The sequence below is a fragment of the Hermetia illucens genome, chromosome 1, assembly GCF_905115235.1.
Source record: "Hermetia illucens chromosome 1, iHerIll2.2.curated.20191125, whole genome shotgun sequence".
Classification (NCBI taxonomy): Eukaryota; Metazoa; Arthropoda; class Insecta; order Diptera; family Stratiomyidae; genus Hermetia; species Hermetia illucens.
The window spans coordinates 20737506-20764438 of NC_051849.1; the positions used below are offsets into that span (position 1 = coordinate 20737506).

The following is a 26933-nucleotide window of genomic DNA, read 5'->3' on the forward strand; positions in this document are numbered from 1 at the left end:
TTTTGTGAGGATTTCACACATTTTTCAATAAGTTCAGCGTACGTACGAGGAGGAATTGACGGAATCCTTTGGCAGCACGCATGCCCAGAGGAACGCGAACAGGTTATTTTCGCTTCGAAAACATCAGGGCAAATTGCAGAAAAAATCGATTTCGGTTTCAGGCAAGTGGCAGTTTTCAAGCAGTTTGCCGGAAAATACCGGAAAACCTTTCCGGTGAAAAGTTTTCGAATCTTTTTAGTTGTTGCTCGGAGGAAGGGTTGATAGATAAATCAAATTACTGTCTTTCTAAATTTGTGAAAAAATACCAAATGTAGGAATCAAATGAACGGAAAAAGGGATTTTCTTACTTTATATAAAGATGAAACCTTTTTAAGGTTTTGTGACTGACACGGAAATTATATTGCTCCCTGGGGCCAACCTGGCTCTCTTTGAGGGTGACCTATCTCTTCTCTAGGGTGATGTGTGGCTTTCTAGGGACCAAGCCTCTCGTCTACCATCGCTGAATGGTGATAGCCATACCCTGCACGAGGTGACCCTACTATTAACAAAACGCTACGGATCTAGACTGAGAAGTCGAAAAACACAGCCCCCCACCCCCAATTCAGGGGCCTCCTAACCCCCATACCCGTGGGAATCAAATAAGTAACGTTACAAAAATAAAAAAAATAAACAAAATTACAACCAAACAAGTGGGACCCCGTATCGCTCACAAACTGGTTAACCAGGCGAAGGCACATCTCCGAAATACTGAGAGCCAGGTGATCACAGCCAAGAAGGGAGAAGTTGAGATGTCAACCAGTAGATCCAAGGTTAACATTGGTATACTACGTGGACAACAACCAACGAACGCAACTGCTCAAAGAGCGGGGCCAGCAAAAGCACAACTGAGATAAATATATCAGACGTCAGGAAGGAGACAGGTCTCAGTGGCGCAGGTGCTAAATAGCACCCGCGCTATCTGAAGGAAGGCCTCAAACCAGAAGAGGCCCTTCAGAAGGCTCAGGACAGACCTAAGCCATCTCTACCGGAGTCGAGAAAGCGAAGAGCAGCAGAGATCAGCCCGCATGAAGGGGATGCTCCCAAAAAATCCAAACCTGAACCCAAGGGGGGAGTAAACCCAGCTGGTCAGAGGTGAAGACAGGACTCAGGAAGCCCGCCATTAGCTATACTAGTACGGTCAAGGGCATTCGATTAGCCATACTGCCAAAAAAGTTTACCGAGTAAATACTCACACGTGAGGAGCAGGAAACCATTGAGGACCTTGTCGTCAGGCACATGATCAAGGGATGGACTTCGAAACTGGTATTCATCGGGTCTTATACTGGTGAACTACGCGACGGAGGACACTGCAGAATGGATTAGAACCATTGTTCCTAGATTGCCAGGCTGAGAAGGAGTGGAACTGTCAACATGTGCTGGGGACAATATACCAGGAGCCCACATGGTAACAGTTTTTCTGCCAAAACCGCGACAATAAAAACGGAAGACCTTATGGGCCTCCTAATCGCCCAGAATAAAGATCTCCATACCCGACTATGGAGAGTCTTCAGAAGCAACTCCTCACGATCGGGGTAGATGACCGATCCCTGGAGGCAATCAAACGTCGGGGTTACCATATCAACTACCGATTTGGCAACATGTACATGTGTACAGGGAAAAGCCGAGGAAAGACACCTCGGAGAAGACACCGGGTGAAAAACATATCGAGTCCCCGAAGAAGTCTCGAAAGCCATAGAGGCGGAAAGTACTGGATCAACCAGGGAAGTAGACCTGCTGCCCAGGGAAGAGCAGAAGCTGGGCGACCTAGACTTTGGATTCCTAGGGCTCAAAGTGGACAGCGATGCGCAGGAAAGCGCCATGTCGGAGGAGAAGGGCGATACTCCGACAGTGGAGAAGAGCTCCAAACAATAACCGAGCCAATGGTCAGCACTTAGATAGCCCAGATAAACCTCCACCATGCAAAAGCTGCATCCGAAGTAATTGCAAGGGCAAATTCCAAGGAGAACATTGGAATAGTGGTGGGTCAGCAGCCCTGGGTGCACCTGGGGCAGATCCGCGGTCTGCAAGGAGGAAGCATGCAAGTAATTTGGGACTCCTCTTGTGAAAAACCAAGAGCTTGCATAATTCTTAAACGTAATTTAAAATGCATATGTCTTTCAGAGTTCTTAACCGGGAAACTTGTGGTTATCCAAGTCTCATTGGAAGCCGGGAGGAGCACTGGAGAGGAATCGTGGCATCGGGATACTTCCCAGGAGACGAAATCCGGGCTCTACCGGCACAAGTCGCAAAACAAACGAAGTATTGTGAAAAGAGGGCGTTACCACTTCTCCTCGGCTGCGGTGTCAATGCCCACCACGAAGTCTGGGGAAGCAACGACACCAATTGTAGAGGTGAGCACCTTCTTGAATTTATTCTTAGCAATAAGTTAGAAATATATAACTTAGGGAACACTCCAACATTTGTGACCAGCACTAGACAGGAGGTACTAGACATAACTCAAGAAAATACTCTAATGAACGGAATGGTCAGGAATTGTAGGGTGTCAGAAGGACCCTCTATGTCTGATCACAGGATAATCAGATTCGACATTAAGAGTAACTCCGCAATGGAAAGAATAATAAGGAATCCCAGGAAATCGGATTGGGAATCCTACGCAAAACACTTGAGCGACAACATTGCCCACCTTCAAGGGGGCGGTGACATCAGGAGCGAACTGAAATTAGAAACAGTGGTAGAAAGCCGCAACATAGTCGTCATTGACACATATGAGGCCAGCTGTCCAGCTAAGACAGTTAAGTCACCAAGGGATGTACCATGGTGGAACAGAAACCTGGTCAGAATGAGAACAGAGGCATGAAAACTCTTCAACCGGGCAAAAAAAGAAACGGGGACTGGCAGAGGTACAAAAATGCACTAACTGGAAGCGAAACAGAATAGCTTCAGGAAATTCAGTGTATGCCTAGAAGCTAGGCTAAGATGGGCAGTGGGAACTTTTAAACCAATGAAATCTCCCGGAGTAGATGGCATTTTCCCAGCACTAATCCAGAGAGGCCTAGGAATTATCTTAAGAGTCTCTTCTGAGGGAAGTACTACGGGATGCCATAGAAACAAAAGAAATTGCACTGTGCACGTTTTTGAATATCGAAGGAACATTCGACAACACATCGCACACAGAGATACAAGATGCCCTGAGCCGCAAGGAAGTGGGAAACACCCTGGCATTCTGGATGGGTAAAATGCTAGAAAGCAGGCAAATAGAAGTACCGACAGGTACAAATTCTATCGTCATGAACAACCCTCAAAGCTATCCACAGGCTGGGGTACTATCGCCGCTGATGTGGAATATGGTAGGGGATGAACTCCTGGACGTGTTAACAAATACTGAAATACAAGTCCAGGGTTACGCGGACGACATTGTTTTAATCTATAGGGGCAAAAATGAAGATACCCTATGTGATAAAATCCAAACTGGACTAAGGGTTACTTGTGCCTGGTGCAGGAAAGTGGGACTGCGGATCAATCCAGTCAAAACCATCATAGTACCACTCACTAGGAGGCGTAAGCTTGATCACCTGAGAGCCATAACATTACATGACATGGAGGTGAAACGAGAAACGGGAAACATCCCTGGAGGTCCTTCTGGGATTGACCCCTCTCCATCTGCACATACAGATGCGGGCAACGAGGGCAATATTCAGGATAGCCGGTAGTATCAATGAGGCGGGGAGCTGCCTAAATCGAAGGAAGATTGATATTCTTTCTAGGCGGTATCCCGAATTACTGATACCAAGAATAACATAACAACGAGGTTTCACTTCGATAAGAAGTTTGAAATACGTTCAAGTAACAAGGCAAACTGAGAGAGTGTGGCTGGGACATACGACTTAAACCAGCAACTGATTACTTGGTTCACTGACAGATCCCTCACAGCAGAAGGAGCCGGTGCCGGTGTCGTTAGTCCAAGGAAAATGTACTTTGAGCCAATGGGTAGGTACACTAGCATATTCCAGGCGGAAATATATGCCATAGACAGATGGACCTCCTTTAATCTCCAAAGGAACTACAGGGGCAGAACATTGTTATTCTGACTGACAGCCAAGAAGCGATCAAGGCACTTAGGTCCAACCAGGTGAACTCTGAACTGGAATGTGAATGCCTTGAGAAAGATCTGGATACCCTGGGTTCCAGGCCATGTTGGTTTGGAAGGCAATGAGGCAACGGACGAACTAGCCAAGAAGAGAGCAGGGACGCCTCTATACAGGCCAGAACACTTCTATGGAGTCGGACGCGTATTCATGGCTATGACATGAAAAGATAAAGAGGAACGGTTCAGGGAACTATACCATGCGGACCTACCAGTAATGGAGCAGTCCAGGGTACATATAGGGGGATACAAACCTAAGCGTAAGAAGAATTACTTAAACCTAACCAAAAAGACACTCCGAATGATAGTGGGAATTGTCACTAGTCACTGCCGGCTAAAATATCACCTAGAGAAGCTAGGGATATCTACGGACACTGCCTGCAGGTTCTGTGCGAAGTGTAATGGAACCTCCCACGTTCTGGGACAGGATTCGGCACTTGTCCAAAGTTGGTTGAGGCATCTAGGAGAACGCGGTGTAACTTGCCCTTTCACTATGTGAAACGAAATCTCATTAGAATCGATTCCATGTCTGTTTGTCTTCTTTCTTGTCTTATTTTTAATGAAGTAGAAATAAAACTCTGGCCACCACCGCTGACTCCCCCCTGCCCCGTGGAACCACCATTATGTATTACATGACGCTACTCTAGCTAGGTCTCCTGTCCGCGGCGTTCGTAACCGTGCCTTTCGGACTTCTTCCGCGTTTCGAAACCAAATCTTCATGGCAAGCTACCATTCTCCGGGCAAAATTTTCCAATGATAGCACTTCACCTATCGTTTCCTCCTTTCTTCCACGTGGATCCTCTGGAACTCCATCACAGGTTGGACAATCAGGTGAGGTGTCAAATTTAAACCCTTACAGATGTTGACGAGCCGGTGAGAAACTGGTTGAGATTGTAATTTACCTCCCCATGTTTTCTCTCTCCCTTAGAAGGGATCAATCTTTCTAACTGGTCTCATCGCTGATACCATCTCCTTATGGAATTCTCCCTTTCGGCTTTTTTCACCTGCGATAAAAAAGAGGTTGATCTGGTGTTATATAAGTTCATTATTTCATTTGCCACGATGTCAATCAGCATCATTCCCGAGATGACAAATGCTGCATCATCTAAAACGTTCCTGAAGGCAATACACACCCTTAAGGCTGTTCCTCTGTAGACCGCAGTCAGCTTATGTACATTGCCTAAAACATGCAGCGCTTTTCTCCAAACTGGGATTACATACAGCAAGATAGAACTGACCACCCTGGCTATGAGCAGCCTGCAAGTATGCCGCGACCCTCCTACGATCGGTATTATCCTTGCCGGAGCCATACTAGTGGTGGATGCTTTTTCACACATATGCTCCACGTGCTGCTTAAAATTGAGTTTTCTGTCTATCATCACCCCCAAATATTTAATGGCCGGCTTGGAAGTGATGATACAATTAGCGGGAGCGTAATTTCTTTTGCAGCGCTTAGTGATGAGGACCGCTTCCGTCTTTTCCTCCGCGAGTGCCAGTCCAGCACTCTCCACCCAAGCCTTAACAACACTGATTGCTTCGCTTGAGTACAACTCAGCATCCTCGAGGTGCTTTGCCACCACAACCAGTGCTATGTCATCGGCGTAACCCACCACCTTGGCCTCCTCCGGAACCGGACGGTTAAGTACATCATTGTACATAATGTTCCACAGTAGTGGGCCCTGTGAGACACCCGCGGAGACAACGTACTCCTTGGGTCCATCATCGGTATTATACCACAATGTTCGCTCATGCAAATAGCTATCTATAATAGCGGCGAGATAGGTGGGAACACCAATCGTCACCAGAGACTTCCGTATAAGTTTCCAATTGGCCGAGTTGAATCCATTCCTCACATCCAAGGTGACCACCACACAATATTTGCTGGTACAACCCCTTCCGTGAATTGCATTTTCGGCCAAGCCAGTAACCATTTTGATGGCATCAATGGTTGATCTGGCGTTATGGAACCCATACTGCCTATCTGAAAGGCCCCCTTGTCTCTCGACCACTGAAAGTAGTCTATTATAAATAACCCGCTCCAACATTTTCCCCATAGTGCCTAGAAGACATATGGGTCTATAGGAGGACGGTTCCCCTGGCAGTTTGCCAGCCTTAGGCAGCAACACCAGCTTCTGCCGCTTCCACGTCGCTGGAAAGAGATACCCTCGGACATGCACGTTTCGAACAGCTCCGCGAACATATCCGGTCTACATTTGACGGCCTTATTCGGTATGCCGTCAAGACCCGGGGCTTTGCTGTCGCCTATTCGACTGCAGATCTCCAGCAGCTCGTTCCTGGTGACTTGTGGAATCGGCGTCACATTCACACTGGAAAGTGTTAGTACTCCGCTCTTGCTGGGGAAATAACTCCTGGATTATTTTCAACAAGAGCATAGGGCACGTGATCTGCGGAGATGATCGGCCTCTGAATCGCCTGTCACGATTTTATAGGCGCTACCCCTCGGATTTATGTCCGCTTCCAAACAGAGCTCCTTGTAACATTCCCTCTTACTACGCTGGATGGCGAGCATAAGGTTCTTGCGAGCTTCCCTATAGGCATGCTCCTTTTGACCTTGATCGATACTACCTATTGCTCTCTGAGCCGTTCATCTGGCTCTGTGGCAAATCGATCGAAGATTGGCAACTTCACTATTCCACCAATAATTGGGTCTTCTAGTGGAGAATGAGCATCTCCTAGACATCGACGCGTCACATGCCTTAGAGATGCTTTGTGTAACATGGAGAACTCTATCCGTGGAGGTGCCTGCTTTGCAAACCATCCTGGTGTTCGTTTGGATTACGGCTTCCGGGGCGCGCTTCTCCTGTCTTGTGACTCCGTCCTTAGTTCGAAGGTGATTGCCTGGTGGTCGCTGCACGTGAAATCCTCGCTAACTTCTCAGGACATGTCACGTGCCACCACAGGCCTGGAAAAAATCAGCTCTACAATTGAACGAGATCCCCCTTTCCGATAAGTGTTTACATCACCTTCGTTGACTAGAACTACATTCAATTGGGCAAATGCTTCTAATTAGCACCGTCCTCTTACGTTAGTCTCTTTGCTGCCCCACTCGATAGCCCACGCATTAAAGTCACCGGCTATCACCTTTGGACCTCGTCCCCTTGCGTCGTGAACAAGATCATCTAACAGTCCTTCAAACTCAAGAAGTGTGAGGCTCGGTGGAGCGTACCAGCTGTATACGAATAAACCGCTTATTTTCGCCCAAACAAAGCCACTAGCCGCCTGACTCGTGCTATATTGTATGGCTTAACAACCGCACGCCCATATCGCCGCTCCACCAGTCGAATCTGTGACCCATACACCACCGTCAAGATTTCTGTACGGTTCACTAATGATAGCAATCTCCATCGCGGATTCGTAAGTGGTCTGCGCAAGCAAATCTTGTGCGACCCTGCAATGATTAAGGTTTATTTGTATTAACCTCATTTTTTCACTGCAGTTAACGCCTTCCTAAATTCTGCGCATTTACCACTTCCGGCAATATGCCGGTTATCCCTTCCTCCCTCCTTTTCTTCGCACAGAATGCATTTGGAGTCTCTATTGCATTCCTTGGCAATATGTCCTTTTTCCCCACACCTTCGACATCGATCGGACCGTGCATGCTAGTGCATGCCTTTGCGAAGTGTCCAAACATTAGGCATTTGAAGCACCTTTTTAAAGGGATCTGTTCCCTTAGTCGGCAAACAACCCATCCAATCCAAATCTTCCCCATGGCCAACAACTTCTTCGCTGACTCCACTGGCAGTCGCATTGTGGCCATTTGAGTACCGCCATAAGCTTTTCTTAGGCTCACGATAGATTCTCCGCTGAATTCCTCCAACTTGAATATTGCTTCAAAGCGGTGCAGATCCCTCCTCTGGATGTTACCTCATCGAGATCCTTGCACTGTATATAGATCTCATTGTTTTTGGGAACGAACCGTGATATTCTCCCCAAATGAGTTTATAACTTGATTACGAAAGCGTCAGTTTTTCTCACCCTGGATTTTTTCAGCTCAAACATGAGATCCCTTTTGTGAGTTCTCCGGATTTTACTGACATTTCCGTCTAGGTCTTTTAGGTCGGGGTCAGATTTCACCTTTTCATTATCTCCGCATACGTTATGTTTCCTCTGCTGGAGATGACGATTGCCTCCTTCTGAAGTTTTAGTTCCATTTGTTGGACTGATCAATAGTCCTTTTTCCTTTTGGTGCCTGTTGATTCCCCGAAGCTTCCTTCTCTTTGCCTGGCATTCTCTTACTTGATCGAAGGTCGGCTGTGCTTTGGTGTCACTTGGGTCGCCTGTGACACTGTTGGGGCTGGGATGTTCGGGTTTTCTTTAGACTGTCTTTCATCTTCCTCCTACCTACTATAAAGCAACCTGATGGCTCTCACCATGTTCTTAATGGTTTGGCACACGTTGTGCTTGTCCTTGATGAACTCAGATAGCTCAATTATTTTAGTTCCAAGCTGCATGAAAGGTAGTTCTTCTGGGTCTCTGTTCTCGGTGAGTCTTGGTCAGATTACACCTTTTACTGACACTTTCACCTTTTTCAATTGCTAGGCTCCCATGAGCTTTCTCTTCTGCCGGCTTTGGTATTGGAGGAGATCTGCTGAGCTTTTCCTGAATGGATCTATTTGTTGCTGGTGAAGTACCTCTTGATCAGATCCGATGTGTGTTGAAATCGCCTTTTTTGGCCAGCTGTCTCCTTTTAGCCCATCTTTCCTTTGCCTTTGCGACTGGAGTTCTTAGCAGAGTTGTGCTTCGTTTGAACACCTCCTTCTCTAAATCTGAAACACTTGTAGCATTCGATGCCACAGTGGCCAAATTGTCCACCACCGAGGTACTGCGGTCGAGGGTTATCGACGCCCGGGAGCTTCCTGCAGCTTCCTGCAAATATCCCGCACTTTTCTCGTCAGTACTGTAGGGTCTAAAGGTGTCAGAAGATTATAACCGCAGTAGGAGATCGGCGCACGTATTTTGCACTCCGGGATATTCAAAGCTCTTTGCATGTTTGCTCGTTAATTGCTTTTGCAGGCCAACCTGAGATTCTTCTTATTCTTGGACGACCCATTTTCCAATCAACTTGCTTGTTTTCTAGGTCACAGACGATTGCCAGGTGATCACTGCGAGTCTTGTCTTCGCACTCTCCAGAACATATCGAGAGTTAATGAAAGACAAACAAAAGTCAGATCCACAACCGAACCGGACCTCCCTTTCCGGTAAGTATTAACCTAACCATCGTTAGCCAATATGATGCCTAACTTCGTGAAAGTCTCCAATAGACAACGTCCTCTTGCATTCGTCAGTGATTATCCCCACTCTGTCTTCCTGACTCCTGAGGAAATGAAGTCCGAGTACGAGGACGTGTTAGCGGCGATCGTCACTACACACGGAAAGTCTGATACAAGTAACAACTCCGGTGGAACGATTTGGGGCGATGAAGCAAATGTAAACATCAACATCAATAATTGACCAAATTAAAGGTGGTCCTAAATAAGAACAAATCCTCGGAGAATTTAGTCTGGAGTCTGCCGTCAACCATTGCCTCGCTAAAGACGACTATTAAATCAACTCTCGGTAGACTGGAGCTCTTAACAGGCAAACTGCTGAACAACAACGATCCAGAAGCTTGTGCCACTTCTGCAATCAAACCCTGCAACAAATAACAAACCCCAGCGCAATCCAAACCTCGATAACCAGAGAAATCCAGAAGCTCCAATCAACAAATTCTCCTCAAATCTAAAAAGGACTACCCCGCAACAATAAGCCTTCTCGAAGGGCAAACTTCTTCACATAGACTCTCCCTTCGGAGAAAACCATGTCTCTCATTATTCGAGGGCTGGACCACACCTACTCCGCACAGAAGATTGTCGTGAATCTGAAGGTCGAAAGCATATCCAGCGTGCTGTCCGTCAAACCGTTCGTCACAACGAAGGTGAAAAAAGAGAGCCGTAGGCTAAGCCTGTGGCGCCTCCTTCGAGACAGACAATGTAACTTCCTTGAAAGGAATAAACCGTAGTTTAATCCTCTTCGAGCAGATTATGAATAAATATATTTCGTAGTGCAAAAAAAATGCAGTGCTTGGGTCATGCGACACCAAAGGTGACGCCAGATGCGGGTCAGATAAGTGACCCGACAAAAGTCCTAAGTGCCTAAACTGTTGAATAAGCGACCCTCCCACCACCTTCCGCAGGTGTCAAAGCCTTGCCGAAGTGGTGGCGAGGAGGAAAGCCCCATAGGGATCTCCTCTTTCGCGGATCAATCCAATCCCGTTTACTAAACTGCACGTAATTTCAACGCATTACCTGGCGGCAGCTCAAGCGGTCCTACATGTGCACTCTAACCAAGCCATCCCGGATCCCTGACAATTCAATCAGCAATCCCGACAATTCCTGACGATGTCAAAAAGGATAATCAACATTATAACATCCGGCCATCAATGTTAGGATCATTAAGTTGAACAAGGGGCAGAATTGCTCGTCGGAATATTCAAATGTATTTAAACGAGTTCAACCAATCCTTCACTAAGTAGAAACTAGCCCTCAAAAATTCCAAATAATAATCCTTACAAGCAAAATTGGTTCATCCCCACAGGAAACTCAATTGTCTATCCTGTCGTCACTATTAACTCAATCATCATCATCAACGGCGCAACAACCGGTATCCGGTATAGACCTGCCTTAATAAGCAACTCCAGACATCCTGGTTTTGTACCGACGTCGACGAATTCGACATCCCTAAAAGCTGTCTGGCGTCCTGACCTATGCCATTGTTCCATTTCAGGCAGGGTCTACCTTGTCTTGTTTTTCTACCATAGATATTGCCCTTATAGACTTTCCCACCTGGATCATCCTCATCCATACGGATTAAGTGAAACGCCCACCATAACCTCTTGAGCCGGATTTTATTCACAATCAGACGGTCGTGGTATCGCTTATAGATTTCGTCGTTTCGCTATCGGCGATAGCAAGGCTCCGGGTATGGATAGCATCCCTAATAAAGCGCTGAAACTGGCGCTGGGGACCAGACCTGGTTTTTTCATAAACTGGTATTGTTACCCAAACCCAGTAAGCCACCGGGCCATCCAGCATCCTATCGCCTATCTGTTTGTTGGACACTATGGGGAAGATGTTCGAGCGCATCATCTACAATAGATTGCTCCCTATCGTGGAAGACGGGAATCGTCTTGCGGATGAACAATATGGGTTTAAGAAAACCCTCTCGCTCTCTGCTACGGCACGAATGACGGGCCCAATGAATACACCATTACAGAGGAGGTACCGCAAAGTTCGGTGTTGGGCCCGCTGTTCTGGAACGTGATGTATAACAGGGTGCTCTTGCTTCCCGTAGCAGAGGAGGCTACGTGGGTCGAGTTTGCTGATGACCTGGCAATAGTGATCGTTGCAAAACTCCTGGAGGATGTGGAGGTTTGCGCCACCAAGTCGGTCATGGCTGTAAGGTCCTGGCTTGAGTGGGCCGAACTGAGTCTGGCGGAGGAAAAGACGGAGGCAATCCTCATTGCAAATCGCCGGAAAAGAAATACGATCAGTCTGCGGGTTGGAAACCATATGATCGTCTCAAAGCCGACCATCAAATACCTTGCCGTGACTCTCAATGCCAGGCTGAGTGGCAAAGGACATATATCGTACGCCTATGAAAAAGCTGCAACGGCCACCACGGCCCTTGCCAGGATGATGCCGATAGTAGGCGGGCCAAAATAGTGTAGAAGGCTTCTGACAGCTGGGATCGTCCGGTTCATATTGTAGTACGCGTTGCCTATGTGGGCGGAGGCTTTGGACAACGTGCAGAACTGGAGTAAGATAAATTCTGCCTATCGTCTGATTGCGTTGAGAGCATACAGCGCATTTCGAACTAGTTCGGATGATGCGGTGTTTGTAATCATAGGGATGTTCCCTATTGACCAATTAGCGAGAGAGATGCGGTGTCTGTATGGACGGAGGTAGGCAAGTCCGTCAGGAACGGAAGCAGATCACCGGCGAACGGTATGAGAGAAGTCGCATAGACTCTGGCAACGACGGTGGGACGAGTCGTCGAAAGGTCGGTGGATACACAAGCTTATTCCTGATATTAGGGAATGGTTTGACCGACGACACGGGAAGGTGAACTATCACCTCACGCAGTTTCTCACTGGACACAGTGGTTGGTGCCGAACGTATCTGCATTGCATCGGTGTGGATGATCCCCCGAACTGTGACACATGTCGTGGGATCCCAGAGGACCCGGATCATGTGCTGTTTAAGTGCCCGAGGTACCGGGAGGAGAGAAGAAGCCTGAGCGAGGCCTAGGAGTCGGCGTGAGGCCCCAAAACTTAATCCGGGAAATGCTCAGGTCGGAGACAAACTGGACTTCGGTCATCCACACAATTGTGCGGATACAAACCGAACTCCTGAGAGAAACACGCGCAAGAAGAGCGCAAAGAAATGGAGAGGCTGTACCGAAAAAACAGAATGGACCTGCTGTAGGAAGCAAAGAAGCGGAACACTGCAGAGTAGGAAACATGAAGGCATACGAAAAGCAAGCCCGCCCCCCAAAGTAATGCCAATACGGTAATCCCGTGGAGCAGGGGCAGGAGAGAGGAGGGGGTGTTTTTTAGTAATTGCGAATCCCATACTACACCCATACCAGCTTTGACGTTCATACGGCAAAACTGAAGTGGATATGTCTTTCTAAGATTATTTAACACCTCCGTGTATTATTAAACAGTCCTATTTCGATCCTGTCATATTCCGCCAAGATCTTCGAGTGGACCATAAAAGCCCCGGACTCGTTTATAAGCTTTCCCAAGTCGTCCATTTCCATCTGCACCTCTGCAAGCTAATTCTTAGCTTTTCTGACGGGCATAAATCCCAAGTCCAACTCCAAGAGCACCTCTCTTTTCCCTATTCAAGTCCGGCTGGCATCCGTCAGAAATCAGTCCTGTCCACTTCTCTCTTCTCCCTGTTCATCGCAGATCTACCCAAACCAACTTCACACCCAAACCAAATCCGAATCCTCCAATATGCTGATGACCTCATCTTTTACAGCACCACCAGAAACATCTTGGCAACTTATCCGTCCCATTCTCATTTTTGGCTTCATCCTTTGGTCCGACAGTTACCCTACCCAAATTGAACGACTTCGAGTCAAAGAGCGCGGAATCCTACGTCAATGTTCCAACACCTACAAAAACGAAGACCGCTCCAAATACATCTCCAACCAGATCCTTCCTAGCCCGTCATGCCTTCAACTTCCTCAATAAATGTCTATCCCATCCTAATCCCCTTATCTCCAAGGACATGCAAATCGCGATCATCGAAATGAATCTTCTACGAACTCATCTGTTCTCTCAAATCCCCGAAGTCTCCTTTTCGGCCCCGACAGCAGAGTGATCTTCTACAGCGGCAACTACTCCTTATCCCAATTTTCAAACCCTTCCCGCGTGCTCCGCATCCCAACCAACATCCTAGTTCCTCCCCCACCCGCCCGTTTTTATATAAACTTCAGTGAGTGGAGGTTTTTTCGACTTTTCCTTCAGAATGCTGTGTAAATTTTTCATAGAATACTTCTTTAGTGATAAGTTAGTTTAGTCGTTAGATTATACCTTAGATTAAGTTACGATGTTAAAGTAGTCCAAAGGTGAATTTAATTGAGCATTATAGTGAAATAAGGAAGTGAAAATAAAACTGGTCCGGTCCGCCATTAAGTGGATGTGGACTTACGAATAAAAATGTTGTTTTTTGCCGAATCTGTATATGCCAGCAATGACACCATGCTTCAAGATAATTCTATTTCACCCCCATAGCAAAATACATTTTGAACATTTCTTCCACCCGACTTTTCATTTCCGCTCGAGTTCCATATCCACTCATTCCATCTGGCAGCTCTCGTTCCCATCGTCCAATTCCAGTTCGGGAATACATCAACATCTGTCAAACAACTTGGACGGTCCATTGAACTGTAACCCAGACTGTCAAGAAGTCGTCGATTGGATGCAGATTTTTTTATACTTCTCAAAACTCCAAGTCGTAGTCGATTGCTTTCGTTTTTGATGTTGTTTTCATTGAAAATTTCGTGTTTGATTTGTTTTTGAGTGCACGCAGAGATTAACGGAAGCTGAGGAAACATCGGACACGCGATGGCCGAGAACAGAGACGAGATTTTGGCTAATTTTCAGGTGAGTGTCGAGTCGTCTCGATCGGACGAGGTTATGCGCCCCCTCTGACAGTGACTTGTAAAAATCGGGGCTCTGCGGCCCTCCAGACTCATAATTCTGAATCACCTGCTCGCATTTGCAGAGTATCACGGGCATAGATGACGTCGCCGAGGCTTTTAACCATCTGGAGGAGAACGACTGGGACCTGATGGTGAGTCGCTTGTCCGTAGACAATGAATTCGTAACTGTGGCCTAAGGTCGTCTTTGTTTCCGCGAATCTAATGCGTAATGCGTGTCGCTTTGTAGGCAACGATTGCACAGGTCATGCCGCAGGATGTGCCATCGCTGAGGCCGTCGACATCACTCAACTTCAGGACGCCGGAGTTCCCCAGGTGGTGGTCCGCTGGCACGGAGGACAATGCATTCCGTTCAGGTGAGTGCAGTCAAGTGCAATCCTCGCGTGATGAGTTTCATTCGTTTCTGTCAATTGCAGGACCCTCGAGCCTGTCGAGCGCGGACAACGTGGTGGATCTGACCGCGGAAAACGACTCGGATTCACGGCGAAGCGCCTCAAATGTCCTCACCTTCAACATTCACTTCAACCAAAATATTTATACAATTCGCATTCCCTCGCATTCTACAGTTGGTGAGACCTCCACGTTTCGTTTTCCTGGAGTGATATTAACCCTTTGTTGTAACCAATTCCAGGTGATCTGAAGCACAGGATCAACGACAAGACTAATGTCCCGTTTTGTCGGCAAGCGCTGCGAGGCTGGCCACCGGAAAAGCTGAATGAGGCACAGAATTCTTCGTCTGTTCTGGCGAACCTCGGTCTGTCCAGCGAGAACGAATTGGTTCTGATTGATCTCACCGAGGAAGGTTTCATGGATGACGAAAGGTAAGAGTTGCGTCCTGGCGGGTTCGAATGTGTCGTGACTCGTGCCAAGGCGCGGGTCATTCGCCTGACGATGAAATGTTTGACTTTGAAATTTGTCACCTTGTCGTCGATGTGACAGGCGCGAACTACGTTCTTTTTGTTTGGGCGCTATTTTTAGAATGTGCAGTCATTTGCACGCTTTCGCTTTATAGTTCGCTGCGCCCAACTAGAATGGACTTCAACTGAGGGAACATTTTTAGACGAAAACTTTGTCTCCAGGAATACTGGAAGGACTGAGGATAAGGTCCAGTCATTCGGATGACTACTACCTCGCAAACTAGTATTTTATGTGTATTTACGGTTAATCACGCCCTATCTTGCTCTTCAAAAGAATGTAGCTCAGTTAATATTTGGTATCCGCATTTTCCCCATATTGCTGTCATTTTTTCCTTATTTTTTATGAGGAATCTAGTCATGGAAGCTGAGCAAAATGATCTTCATTTTTGGGTGATATCCCATCTCCTCAAAATATCAGAACCTGCGGATTTGCCCCCGAGTAGCAGAATGATGTGAACAGAAGATGAGTTTAGCAGCCTATGACCACCTGGCCAGAAAAAAAGTGTTCATCCCTAAATGGCTTACTCCCTTCAAAGTCTTTCCACTCATTTTCTGGAAACTGCACCAATTAGTCGATATCGAGTTGGAATAGAGAACTTGTTTGGATTCCGAATGATTCCTCAAATAAGTAGAAACGGGCTTCGCCTAGGCGTCTTCAATTTTATCCAAATATGTCTTTGTACAGAGGACCACCATCGCCGATATTAATTTTCCCGAGTTTTCTTCATCTAGGATTCAGTTCTGATGAATGACGTCAAAATTAGACAAATTTTGGCACGAAATTATGGCTTAATTGAACTTTCAAAAGGAAAATTCCTTTCTTAGTGAAGATCTGAAGGTTGTCCGAGAAGCGTCCACCCTAATGAGGGCCCGCGAACATATTCCGAGGTCCCTGTAGTTTTGAAACTCCAGTCCCTGAGCAGACGCAGTATGCTTCAGTCGCTTGCTGTGCTGAAACCAGACCAGGGTCTGGTTTCAGCACAGGGTCGACGGAGGGAAGGAGATTCTCCTCGTATACCATCTCAGCAAGGCTGGCCGTGAGTTCCTCTGGGTGGCTGTGCGAAGGCGGAGAAGGATGAAAGGCAAGGACTACGACCACGACGGATCGTCACGAGCCCTCAGCGTCTGAGACCAACGTTCCAGCACCCCATTGGACTATGGGTGGTATGCAGTGGTCCTGCGGCGTTTCGGAGCTTGCCTAACTCCGAGAAACGGGTATACTCAAATTGCGTTACCTAATCCGTGATAATTTCGGTTGGTTCTCCACAGAGGACCTCGACACATGATTGTGCAGTAATGTCAGTCAGAGGTATTGCTTCAGGCCCCCGCGTAAACCTCTCGATGATTGTGGGGTAACACTTGCAACCGTACGAGTCTCGCAAAGGACGAATAATGTCGAGGTTAATGGGCATGAAACGCTTGGTCAACCGACGGAATACGTCTGCTTCCTTTTTTACTTGCTTCTTTATTTTACACTTCTGGCACGCGATGCACGGTCTGAACCAAGAGTCTACTCCCTCTTTCACGGATAGCCGAAAGTATTTTCCGGTGACTAATCGGTTCATCGTCCTCATGTGTGGGTGCGGAAGATCGGTGTACTCCGTGGAATACTTCCTTGTGAAATTCAGCCGGAATAAATGACACAGGTCCGTTTTCCGATGTCTCGCAGAATAAGCAGTAGTCCTTGAACTTCTATTCGGAGTTTGTCTCCAGGCTCTGAAGTTCTTCGTCGTCCTTCTGCGCCTCGATGATTGCCATCTAATCGGCGGGGACTGCAACCTCCGAAATCCATGATAAAACGTCTGCAAGGACGTTGTCTTTTCCAGACACGTGTTGGATGTCGGATATGAACTGGCGGATGAAGCTCAGCTGCCGAAGTTGGCAAGGAAACGCTTTGTCGGGCTTTTATTCAAGCGCAAACGTAAGGGGCTTGTGGAGAGAGATACGGGGCAAGTATCCGACCTATTCTTTTCGCAGAGTTAGGAAAGCTCTTTGATTTCAAACGTCACAGGACCACTGCATACTATCCGCAGTCCAATGGGATGCTGCAACATTAGCACCGAACACTAAAAGCCGCCTTTATGGCTTGCCTTTCATCTTCCTCGGCCTCACTGAGAGGAGTTCATGACCAGCGTTGCGGGGATGGTGTACGGGGAGAGTCGGTGACCCCCCCCCCCCCCCCCCCCCTGATCCTGCACTGGATATTAGAGCAGGATTAAGATAGATGTGTCCGGATAGCTGAGTGGTTAGAGCGCAAAGCTGTCGTACGGAAGGTCGCGGTTCAAATCTCACTGGTGGCAGTGGAATTTGTATCGTGATTTGACGTCGGATACCAGTCGACTCAACTGTGAATGAGTACCTGAGTCAAATGAGGGTAATAATCTCGGGCGAGCGCAATGCTGACCACATTGCCTCCTAGTGTACCGTTACGGTCTTGAATGAAGTGCTCTAGCATACTTCAAGGCCCTGATCCAACATGGATTGTTGCGCCAACGATTATTATTATTATTAAGAGACTGCAGCATGCTGCGCCTGTTCAGGGACGCGGTTTCGGAACTGCGTCCGACTCCACCTTCCCGACACAGGACGTTGGTGGTCGACACCCCACGAACCTCGAGACTTGCCCACAGGTCCTTATTAGGGTAGAACCTCTTCGGAGGCCGCACCCACCATGCAAGTGCCCCTCAAGTCCTGAGGCAACGGGAACATACTTTTAAGCTCGATAATCGGGGCGGACCCAAATGGGCCGCCTTGTCGAAACTGAAGGCTTGCGCCGGATCAGGGTACACTCCAAACAAGCGTCAGGTTCGCCCAGTAACTCCATTGGCGGGATCACATCCCGGGTTCCTCCGCTGAATCCGCGCGGTTTCAGCTGGGGGCGGCGTGATGTGGCGCCATATCGGAGGCATGAACCACGACTGCATGGGTGGTTTTGAATTCACCTCCGCCGACGTACTGTACTGCCGCCGAAGCGGCTGGCGGCCTGGCACGAGGTCGGCGTGCGAACTCCTGATTTGAGCCGCCGCCGCGAACGGACCAGGCATCTACATCTAAAGTTGCATTGGTTCGTCGGAGGCGTCATCATTTTTCTTTTCTTCTTTCTTTCCGCTCTGGTTTTCTGTTCCACTACGGTGTTCTGTCGCTGCTCCACTCGCTCCACTTCATAGGCGCCATCGGGCAAAACTGCGGTGACCGTCGCAGTTAGGGTGCCTCTTTTGGGGCGTCCGCAACTAAGTTGTCTTTCCAGACACGTGTTGGATATCGGAAGTAAACTAGCTGATGAAGCTCAGTTGCCGAAGCTGGCAAGGAGACGCTTTGTTGGGCTTTTGTTTAAGCGCGAACGTAAGGAGCCGCGGTGTAGTTGCATTGAGCTGGGTTTAATTGGTTAGCAAAAGACCACGCAACCTTGTGAGAGTCTTTTATTTTGGGCCCTGACAAGTAAACGTTGAGGATCGCTTGGTGATGAGCGGCCTTGAGCAGGAAACGACGATAAAATTTTAACATGCCCAAGAAGCATCGCAGATCCTTCACCATGGTGAGCAAGGGAAAGTTTTTGATTGCTTCTACCTTGTATGGGTCTGATTGGATTCTGTCAGGAATGATCATGTGGCCAAGAAATTTCACCTGCTTTTGTAGGAATGTCCACTTTTCAACGTTTAGAGCAAAACCGGCATCAAGAATCATTGAAAGATGCATTGGATATGGCGTAAATGCTGACCATCACAACATCCTTGTATACGAAACAAGTTCAAGTTTCGTGGGACTGATCGGATTAATTTCTGAAAAGTTTGCGCTGCTTTGGATAAATCTCATCCTGGTGAACTCGAAGAGTCTGAAAGGTGGGCAAATAGCCGTTTCCGGTATGTCTTCGGGAGCTACAGGGATTTGGTGGTACGCCTTGACTAGATCCAAGGTACGGATTAGGTGGACACAGCAACTAGGCGGTCGCGATATCGCTCATAAATTTCATCGTTACAGAGGCTACAGAATCGTCCATCCTCATGTAGGAGGAACGGAGAATTCTTCTCTCGAACGCGGCCAAGAATTCGCAATTTTTCTTGCTAAGTACCCAGTTCTCCGAGAAATAAATAAGGACTGACAAGACCAGTGTCTTGTGGAGTAAGAATTTTGACCCTATGGTGAGACGTAGGCTCTCTTCGTCAGCGTAGGCCAGTAGTTTGGTGGACTTGAAGAGGATGGCGCCTATTGCATTGATAACTGCGTCGCGAATCGCTTTCTCCAGGGCCAGGTTAAAGGACACATGATAAGGCATCTTCTTGTCTTTGACCGTTGTTAATGTTGAATGGTCGTGAGAGTGATCCTGCTGCTTTTATCTGGCCTCGCACATTGGTCAGGGTCAGCCTAATCAGTTTTATCAATTTCGCCGGGATACCGAATTCTCTCATGACCGTGTATAGTTTTACCCTGGCTATGCTGTCATAGACCACTTTAAAGTCGATGAGAAGACGGTGCAACTAATGGCCATATTCCAGCAGTTTTTCCATCGCTCGCCGCAGAGAGAAAATCTGATCTGTTGCTGATTTGAATGGAGTGAAGCCTTTTTGGTATGGGCCAATGATGTTCTGGGCGTTTGAGGCTATCCGGCCTAGCAAGATAGCGGAGAATATCTTATAGATGGTACTCAGCAACGTGATACCTCTATAATTGCTGCACTGTGTGATATCTCCCTTTTGATGTTTGAAACAGATAATGCTTGTTTGCCAGTCGTCAGGTATTGATTCGCTGTCCCACCCCTTGAGCACAAGTTGATGAACCACTTGGTATAACTGGTCGCCTCCATATTTAAGCAATTCGGCTGTAATTCCATCGGCTCCTGGCGACTTATGATGTTTTAGCCGATAAATTACACGGACTGTTTCTCCTATACTTGGTGGTGGCAGTATTCGTCCGTTGTTTTCAGTTGGCGGGAGCTCTAACTCACCGATGTTCTGGTTGTTCAGTAGCTCATCAAAGTACTCAATCCATCGCTCCAATATGCCCATTCAGTCGGAAATCAGATTTCCCTCTTTGTCTCAGCAGGATGAACATCGATGTTGGTAAAACTTGCGCGCCTGGTGCGGTTGCTCCCTGTACTTTTCTAGTTCACAGACTTGTTAGTTCTCCCAGGCTTCCTTTTTCTGTCTAGGAAGTCGCTTCTCCGTTCGACGGAGTTCGTGATAAGTCTCTGCGCGTGCCCGCCTTCTTTGAGAATATAACATTACTCGGTATGCGGCATTCTTCCGTTCCGTTGCTAGCTTACATTCATCGTCAAACCAGCCGTTCTGATTCCTTTTATGGCTGGGGTCAAGTATGTTTGTGGCCTATCAATAATCAATAATAACATTCTTCAGGTGGTTGTGAAGATCATTTGTTGATGCTTCATCTCCAGGTCCTCTGTTGACTGCGATTATTGCGGCATCCATTTCCCTCTTATAGGTGTCACGGAGGGTGGTGTTGTTATTCGAATTCGAAGCACCATGCCAACGAGATAGTGATCCGAGTCTTTATTGGCCCCCTATATGTTCTGACATTCATCAAGGCAGAAAGGTGGCGACGTTCAACCAACACGTGGTCAATTTGTTTGAAAGTGGTCCCGTCTGGAGAGACCCACGTATGTTTGTGGACCGCTTTCTGCACGTACCAGGTACTTCCAACAACCATTAATGCACAGTCCATTATCATTGGCTATGCAAGCTATGAGAGCCGACGTATCGCCGTCCCTACTTGACTGTTGAAATCTCCAAGTATAATTTTGATATCATACTTGGGGTAGGCTTCGATGGTCCGCTCAACTGCCTCGTAGAAGGCATCCTTCTCCGACTTTGCAGTCTCCTCTGTAGGGGCGTGAATGTTAATGAAGCGTATATTTCTAAATTTGCCTCGTAAACGCAGAGTGCATAGCCTTTCGGTTATTTCGACTAAGAAATCTAATTCCCTGTCCAACGCATCTCTTGCAACGCTGTTACATCAGCCTTATATTGGGACAGGGTATCGGCTAGCGGCTCAGCAGCATTCAGTCTGTACAGGAAGCGCACGTTTCATGAGAAAATGTCCAAATCATTATTCTGTTGTCGTTGCCGCGTTCGCCGATTTAGGATCTATCCTGTCCGAGGCTCCTTCCGTAGCTTCGTAACTTCGTCAGGGTTGTCAGCCCTACCCAACTTCTGGAAGACCAGTTAGTACAATTTTCACTTTTTTTAGGCACGGGAGACTCGCCTTCATCCTTCTCCGTCTGCAGTTTTTCGTTATGAACTGCCAGCGATCACCACGTGGAGGTGGAAGTAGGGTTTGGTAGTAGAGCTGTTAATGTTGGTTCACCAGGCGTTTCCCAAGTTTTATGCTCCATCGTGGGTACCAATCCACGTTTCCACGGGGTCCCACCAAAACAATTTAAACACTTGTCCCTAATTTTATTCCCACGAGTAATGAGGAACCAGTTAGTTCTGCAACAGAACCCCAATGTTACAATGACCCACGGTTATCTCCAAAGGTAGGGAAATTATTTGGAGGGGAGCCGTTGAAATACAGTGTAACGTCACTGCAATTCATCCGATAGGTGCGTCGATTCCTTCACTTTGGATTGCGGATTTTTTAGAGAAGTTTACTTCCCCAAAAAAAGGAAGAATAGCGTAGGGAATACGAACACAAATGGAAACGTTCTGCTTGTCGGCGGTTACTTATTTATAAGATCATCTTGCGATATTCGCAGCTGATTCGGTGGGTCATGTCATTATCCGCAACCCATGACACGCAGCTGGCCGTAAGCAGCTCTGCGTTTGAAACTCAGGTCAGAATAAACCTGGTACGCCATGTATATATATGACCCGGCTCTAGTGATCGTTGCAAAACTCCCGGAGGATGTGGAGGTTTACGCCATGGAGTCGGTCATGGCTGTAAGGTCCTGGCTTTAGGAGGCCGGACTGAGCCTGGCGGAGGAGAAGACGGAGGCAACCCTCATTACAAATCGCCGGAAAGGAAATGCGATCGGTCTGCAGGTTGGAGATCATATGATCGTCTCAAAACCGACCATCAAATACCATCGTACGCCTGTGAAAAGGCTGCAAAGGCCACCACGGCTCTTGCCAGGATGATACCGAATGTAGGTGAGCCAAAGCAGTGTAGCGGGCTGCTGATAGCTGGGGTGGTGCGGTCCATATTGTTGTACGCGTCGCCTGTGTTGGCGGAGGCTTTGGATAACGTACAGAACTGGAGGAAGATAAATTCTGCCTATCGTCTGATTGCACTGAGGGTATGCAGCGCATACTAGTTCGGATGATACGGTGTTTATAATCGCAGGGATGGTCCCTATTGACCTGTTAGCGAGAGAGGTACGATGTCTGTATGGACGGAAGCATCAGGAACGGAAGCAGATCCCCGGCGAACGGCAAGAGACTTAGAGATGACGAAAGATCGAAGTAATCCCAGTGGTAATTTCAGCGACGAGTTGCGAAAAATATACACAAAGCGCTAGAAACGCTCGATCTAAGGGCCGGACTATACATGGAGATGCAAAAAGGGGTTATCCTTGCAACCTGTGCTTTAGTCCGAAGAGTCCTGTCCTGCCCGGTGTACCCTCTTTACTTTCTACCAGTCTGGTGAACTACTCTGCTGACATCACTTACTGCATGATTTCACAATAGTACACGCAACGCCATTTCAGTGCTACAAAACATTACAGTGGTCCGGAAGACTCTTGTCTATACCTCAGTTTCGTAGAATACGAATACTTGGAAGCAAAGGACAGACCTGAAAGAATACGTCGTCAACGGAAAGCTTGGTTCCGATATAGATTATGTTACTCATATTCAAAACACAATTCCAGAATTCACCTATAATGAAATATGCTAAATATGAGAACACTCTCTCCATTTCAATGTCCTTCCTCCACTTTCCGCAATCAATTTCTGATTATCAACCAAAATTACATTTACTTTCTCTTCCCCAGCAATAGTGAAATCGAACGACGAAATAATGAAACATTCACCCTGAATATTGTACAACAACCAGAAGGCAAAACACTTCAGTTGATGTTTCCTGGCCGACAAACAGTACTGGATGTGAAAACAGGCGTACACAATATCACAAATATTCCGGTTAGATATCAAGATTGGACTGGCTGGCCGCCAGGAGTGATACATTCAACCACCCTCGCTGTAAGTACTTTCGTCAGAATTATTGAGACTAGCAATTGACCAATGAACCATTCTCCACATAGCAATCAGGAATTGAGGTCTCGCATAATTTTATTCTACGATCCACTGCTCCAACAGACCGGCCAACAAACTCCAGAGCCCTCAGGGCTAACAAGTAAATGCAAATAGCGTATTATTATTCCCGTAAAAAAACTGTTTATTCTTTTCTCATTTGTTAAGTATCGTTGTGGACTCGGACAGTTCAGCCGAAGAATTTGAAGATGCATCCGATTTTAATGCAGACGATGACATGTTTACGGAAACTTCAGTGACATCGAGGCCAAAACATTTGAGTAGGTTCCAAATGCATTTAACTCCCTTCGCCAGGATCGGTTTAATGAAGTCCCTTTTCAGTTCCGGACCAGACGGACAACGAGCACTTAGGTTCGGAATTGTTTGTTAAAAACTACATACAACGTTACGGCACACCTCACCCGATATTCTTCGAAGGCACATTACAAGAAGCAATAAATGAGGCATGTCACAAGCCGGCAAAAGACGTACGTTGAGTGCTTTTCTGTCTTTCTAATTTGCTTTTCTAACGACAATTTCTTACCCTTGTGGATTCCAGAGAAGACTGTTAGCAATATACCTCCATCATGACGATAGTGTTCTTACTAATGTATTCTGTGACCAGTTGCTTCGTTGTGAGAATGTCATGCATACGTTACTTCTTGACTTTTTACTGTATGGATGGGACTTAACGTTTGAAAGCAACAAAAACCTGTGAGTGTCCAATATTTTGTGAGAACTGCCTCAAAGTAGCACAATGAGACTGCTCAGGAACTGATCCTAACCACTTAATGCGCCTTAAATATTTCCTCACAGATTTCTATCATCCTTAAACGCATTTGTCGGTCCTAGTGCATCAATAAGTGTTAGAAATATTCCCGTTGATAAATTGCCAGCGATCATGATCATCGGCAAATATCGTAGTTCGATGGACGTTATATCTGTGATTAACGGTAAATTTAATAATTTTTGTGCACGGTTGGGTGAGAGTTTCAAGTTCGTTTTTATGTCCTTTAGGAAATATTGGCGTTGATGACCTCCTGTCTCGGCTGATGGAAGCTGCAGAGAATAATAAGGAGCAACTGCTCGTCGAAGTCAAAGAGGAAAATGACAGAGCCGAGCGTGAACAAGTAAAGTACGAACAGGACATGGCCTATCAGTTAGCATTAGAAGCAGATCAAGCCAAAGAAGCCGCTAAATTACAAAAGGAAATGTCCTTGGCTGCAGAACGAAAACGATTGGAATCCGAAAAGGCCGAACAAGATGCTGCCCGAGAGGCTAATCGGTTACAGGTAGCGCTAATAATAGCAAATCTAGCAAGTGACTTTGTGATTCAACGACTGACACCTGAACTACAATTTTTTTTCAGGCCGAACAAGCTCTTCCACCAGAACCAGCCGATGGTGATGGCGTAACGAAAATTCGAGTTCGAAGACCCACTGGGGACTTTATCGAGAGAAACTTTACTATCAAATCAACACTTAGGGTTAGTCATGTCCCAAAAACCTTGACCAGACTTCTTATTAACTCCAAATCAAATTTCAGGATCTCCTCAATTTTGTTGCTTCCAAAGGCTTTCCAATCAGCGAGTACAAAGCGATTTCAAGTTGGCCCCGGCGTGATTTAACCACTCTGAATCCCGACGAAACCCTCGAGACGTTGAAACTATACCCGCGGGAAACAGTCATTGTGGAGGAACGATGATTGTATTCGAACCAATTCTCCTTATTCTTTCATGTGGAACGTTCTCGGCTATTATTTCTTCCTATTTCGTCGCCGTTTTGTCGATTCAACGTCATATGCCTAAATGCTATGCAGAGTGAAAGAGAAAGAAGGAAAAAAAACACGTCGGTAGATTTATAATGAATGTATAACTTAAAAATATAATATTTGGAATACAACATGAAAGAGACCGTAAAATATTTGGTTAATTAATTTAAATTATATTTAAAACAAACAAAAAAAAAATATTGTATTAATTTGCTTCAATACGAATTTCGATATATGAAAAATAAGATGAAAAAAAAAATCATTTTTAAAAGCCTATCGGGAGTTTTTTATTTAGGGTAGAGACTGTTCCCATTTGTTTGTTGTCTTTGCGTTTGTTGGGCTGGAGAATAATCGGTCCTGGTTCGTTCTGGCAAATGCTAACACATGCTGAAGCCGTTGGAGATGAGATTCAGGAGCTGAGTGACGTCAAATTATGGTTATCTTCCTTCTTCCCGATTGGCGGACGATAATGATCTTTCGTGAAAAGAAACCACGCCGATCTTGGCGAGGAGGGCTTTACAAAAGGAAGAGTTAGTGACTATTCTGTTTAGGGTGGGATGTCCTGAAATCAGGGCTTAATTGGGATGGTGGGGAAGATTCGAGCGAAAAAATTGCCCTCACCAACCTCATTCCATGCAGAACGACGTCAGAAAAGCATAAGGAGGGGAAGCCAACGTGCCGACCGTTCTTGCTCGTCTGGCGCCATTTATTGTAAAAATTTACACTATATCCAGGACCCCAGAGTGTGAGCACTTCTTTCAGTCGAGCTTTCTTCATATCACCTCTCCAACAAATGTCAAAACTCACATCGGCTTCGGAAAGTACTAACCGAGACCTTTCATTTGATACCCCACATGGCTATATTTGATGAAAAAAAAATGTACACCCCCCTTTTGCAGTGTCCGGGGTGGCTGTGGTTAGAGCGCTGGGCTGTCGTAGCGGAAGGTCGCGGTTCATATCTCACTGGGGGGCAGAGGAATTTGTTATCGTGACTGGGTGTCGGATACCAGTCGACTCAGCTGTGAATGAATACCTGAGTCAAATCAGGGTAATAATCTCGGGCGAGCGCAATGCTGACCACATTGCCTCCTACAATGTACTGTAGTCTACCATTACGGTCGTGAATGAAGTACTCTAACACACTTCAAGGCCCTGATCCAATATGGATTGTTGCGGCAACGATTATTATTATTTTGCTTGTATTGGGACCTTCCCCACTTAAATTCAACGTGGAATTATTTAACTCACTGTATGCGTGGGCCTGCACAGTTCCCACCTTTCCACCAAACTTGGTGTGAATCGCTAAAACTGTCTCCGAGAAAATGCAGGTGACGGACAGATAGACAGACAGGGGGGACGGGATAACCGGCATATTGCCGGAAGTGGTTAATGCCAGGAATTTAGGAAGGCGCTAACTGCATTGAAAAAATGAGGATAATACAAATAAACGTCAATCATTGCAGGGTCCCACAAGATTTGCTTGCGCAGACCACTTATGAATCCCCGATGGAGATTGTTATCATTAGTGAACCATATAGCCTGAGTTTGAAGACCCGTTAGACGATCTTGTTCACGACCCAAGAGGACGAGTTCCAAAGGTGATAGCCGGTGACTTTAATGCGTGGGCTATCGAGTGTGGCAGCAAAGGGACTAACGCAAGGCGGCGGT

General features: G+C 46.7%; 1 protein-coding gene across 1 annotated transcript; it reads left to right on the top strand.

Moving 5' to 3' along the window:
• Nucleotides 1–13961: 13961 nt before the first annotated feature.
• On the top strand, nucleotides 13962–25541 carry LOC119646300 (FAS-associated factor 1). Its single transcript, XM_038046716.1, has 14 exons — nucleotides 13962–14318; nucleotides 14440–14508; nucleotides 14604–14730; nucleotides 14791–14943; nucleotides 15006–15195; nucleotides 23237–23444; nucleotides 23507–23598; nucleotides 23664–23776; nucleotides 23838–23983; nucleotides 24055–24209; nucleotides 24312–24448; nucleotides 24513–24787; nucleotides 24865–24981; nucleotides 25041–25541. The coding sequence occupies exons 1-14, from the start codon at nucleotides 14280–14282 to the stop codon at nucleotides 25197–25199; spliced, it is 1980 nt and encodes a 659-aa protein (XP_037902644.1). The 5' UTR covers nucleotides 13962–14279; the 3' UTR covers nucleotides 25200–25541.
• Nucleotides 25542–26933: the final 1392 nt, after the last annotated feature.

Coding starts and splice junctions, on each gene's coding strand:
- LOC119646300 (XM_038046716.1), top strand. CDS start 14,280: ATGGCCGAGAACAGAGACGAGATTTTGGCTAATTTTCAG. Junction 14,944..15,005: donor TCCCTCGCATTCTACAGTTG/GTGAGACCTCCA, acceptor AACCAATTCCAG/GTGATCTGAAGCACAGGATC. Junction 24,449..24,512: donor CGTTATATCTGTGATTAACG/GTAAATTTAATA, acceptor TATGTCCTTTAG/GAAATATTGGCGTTGATGAC.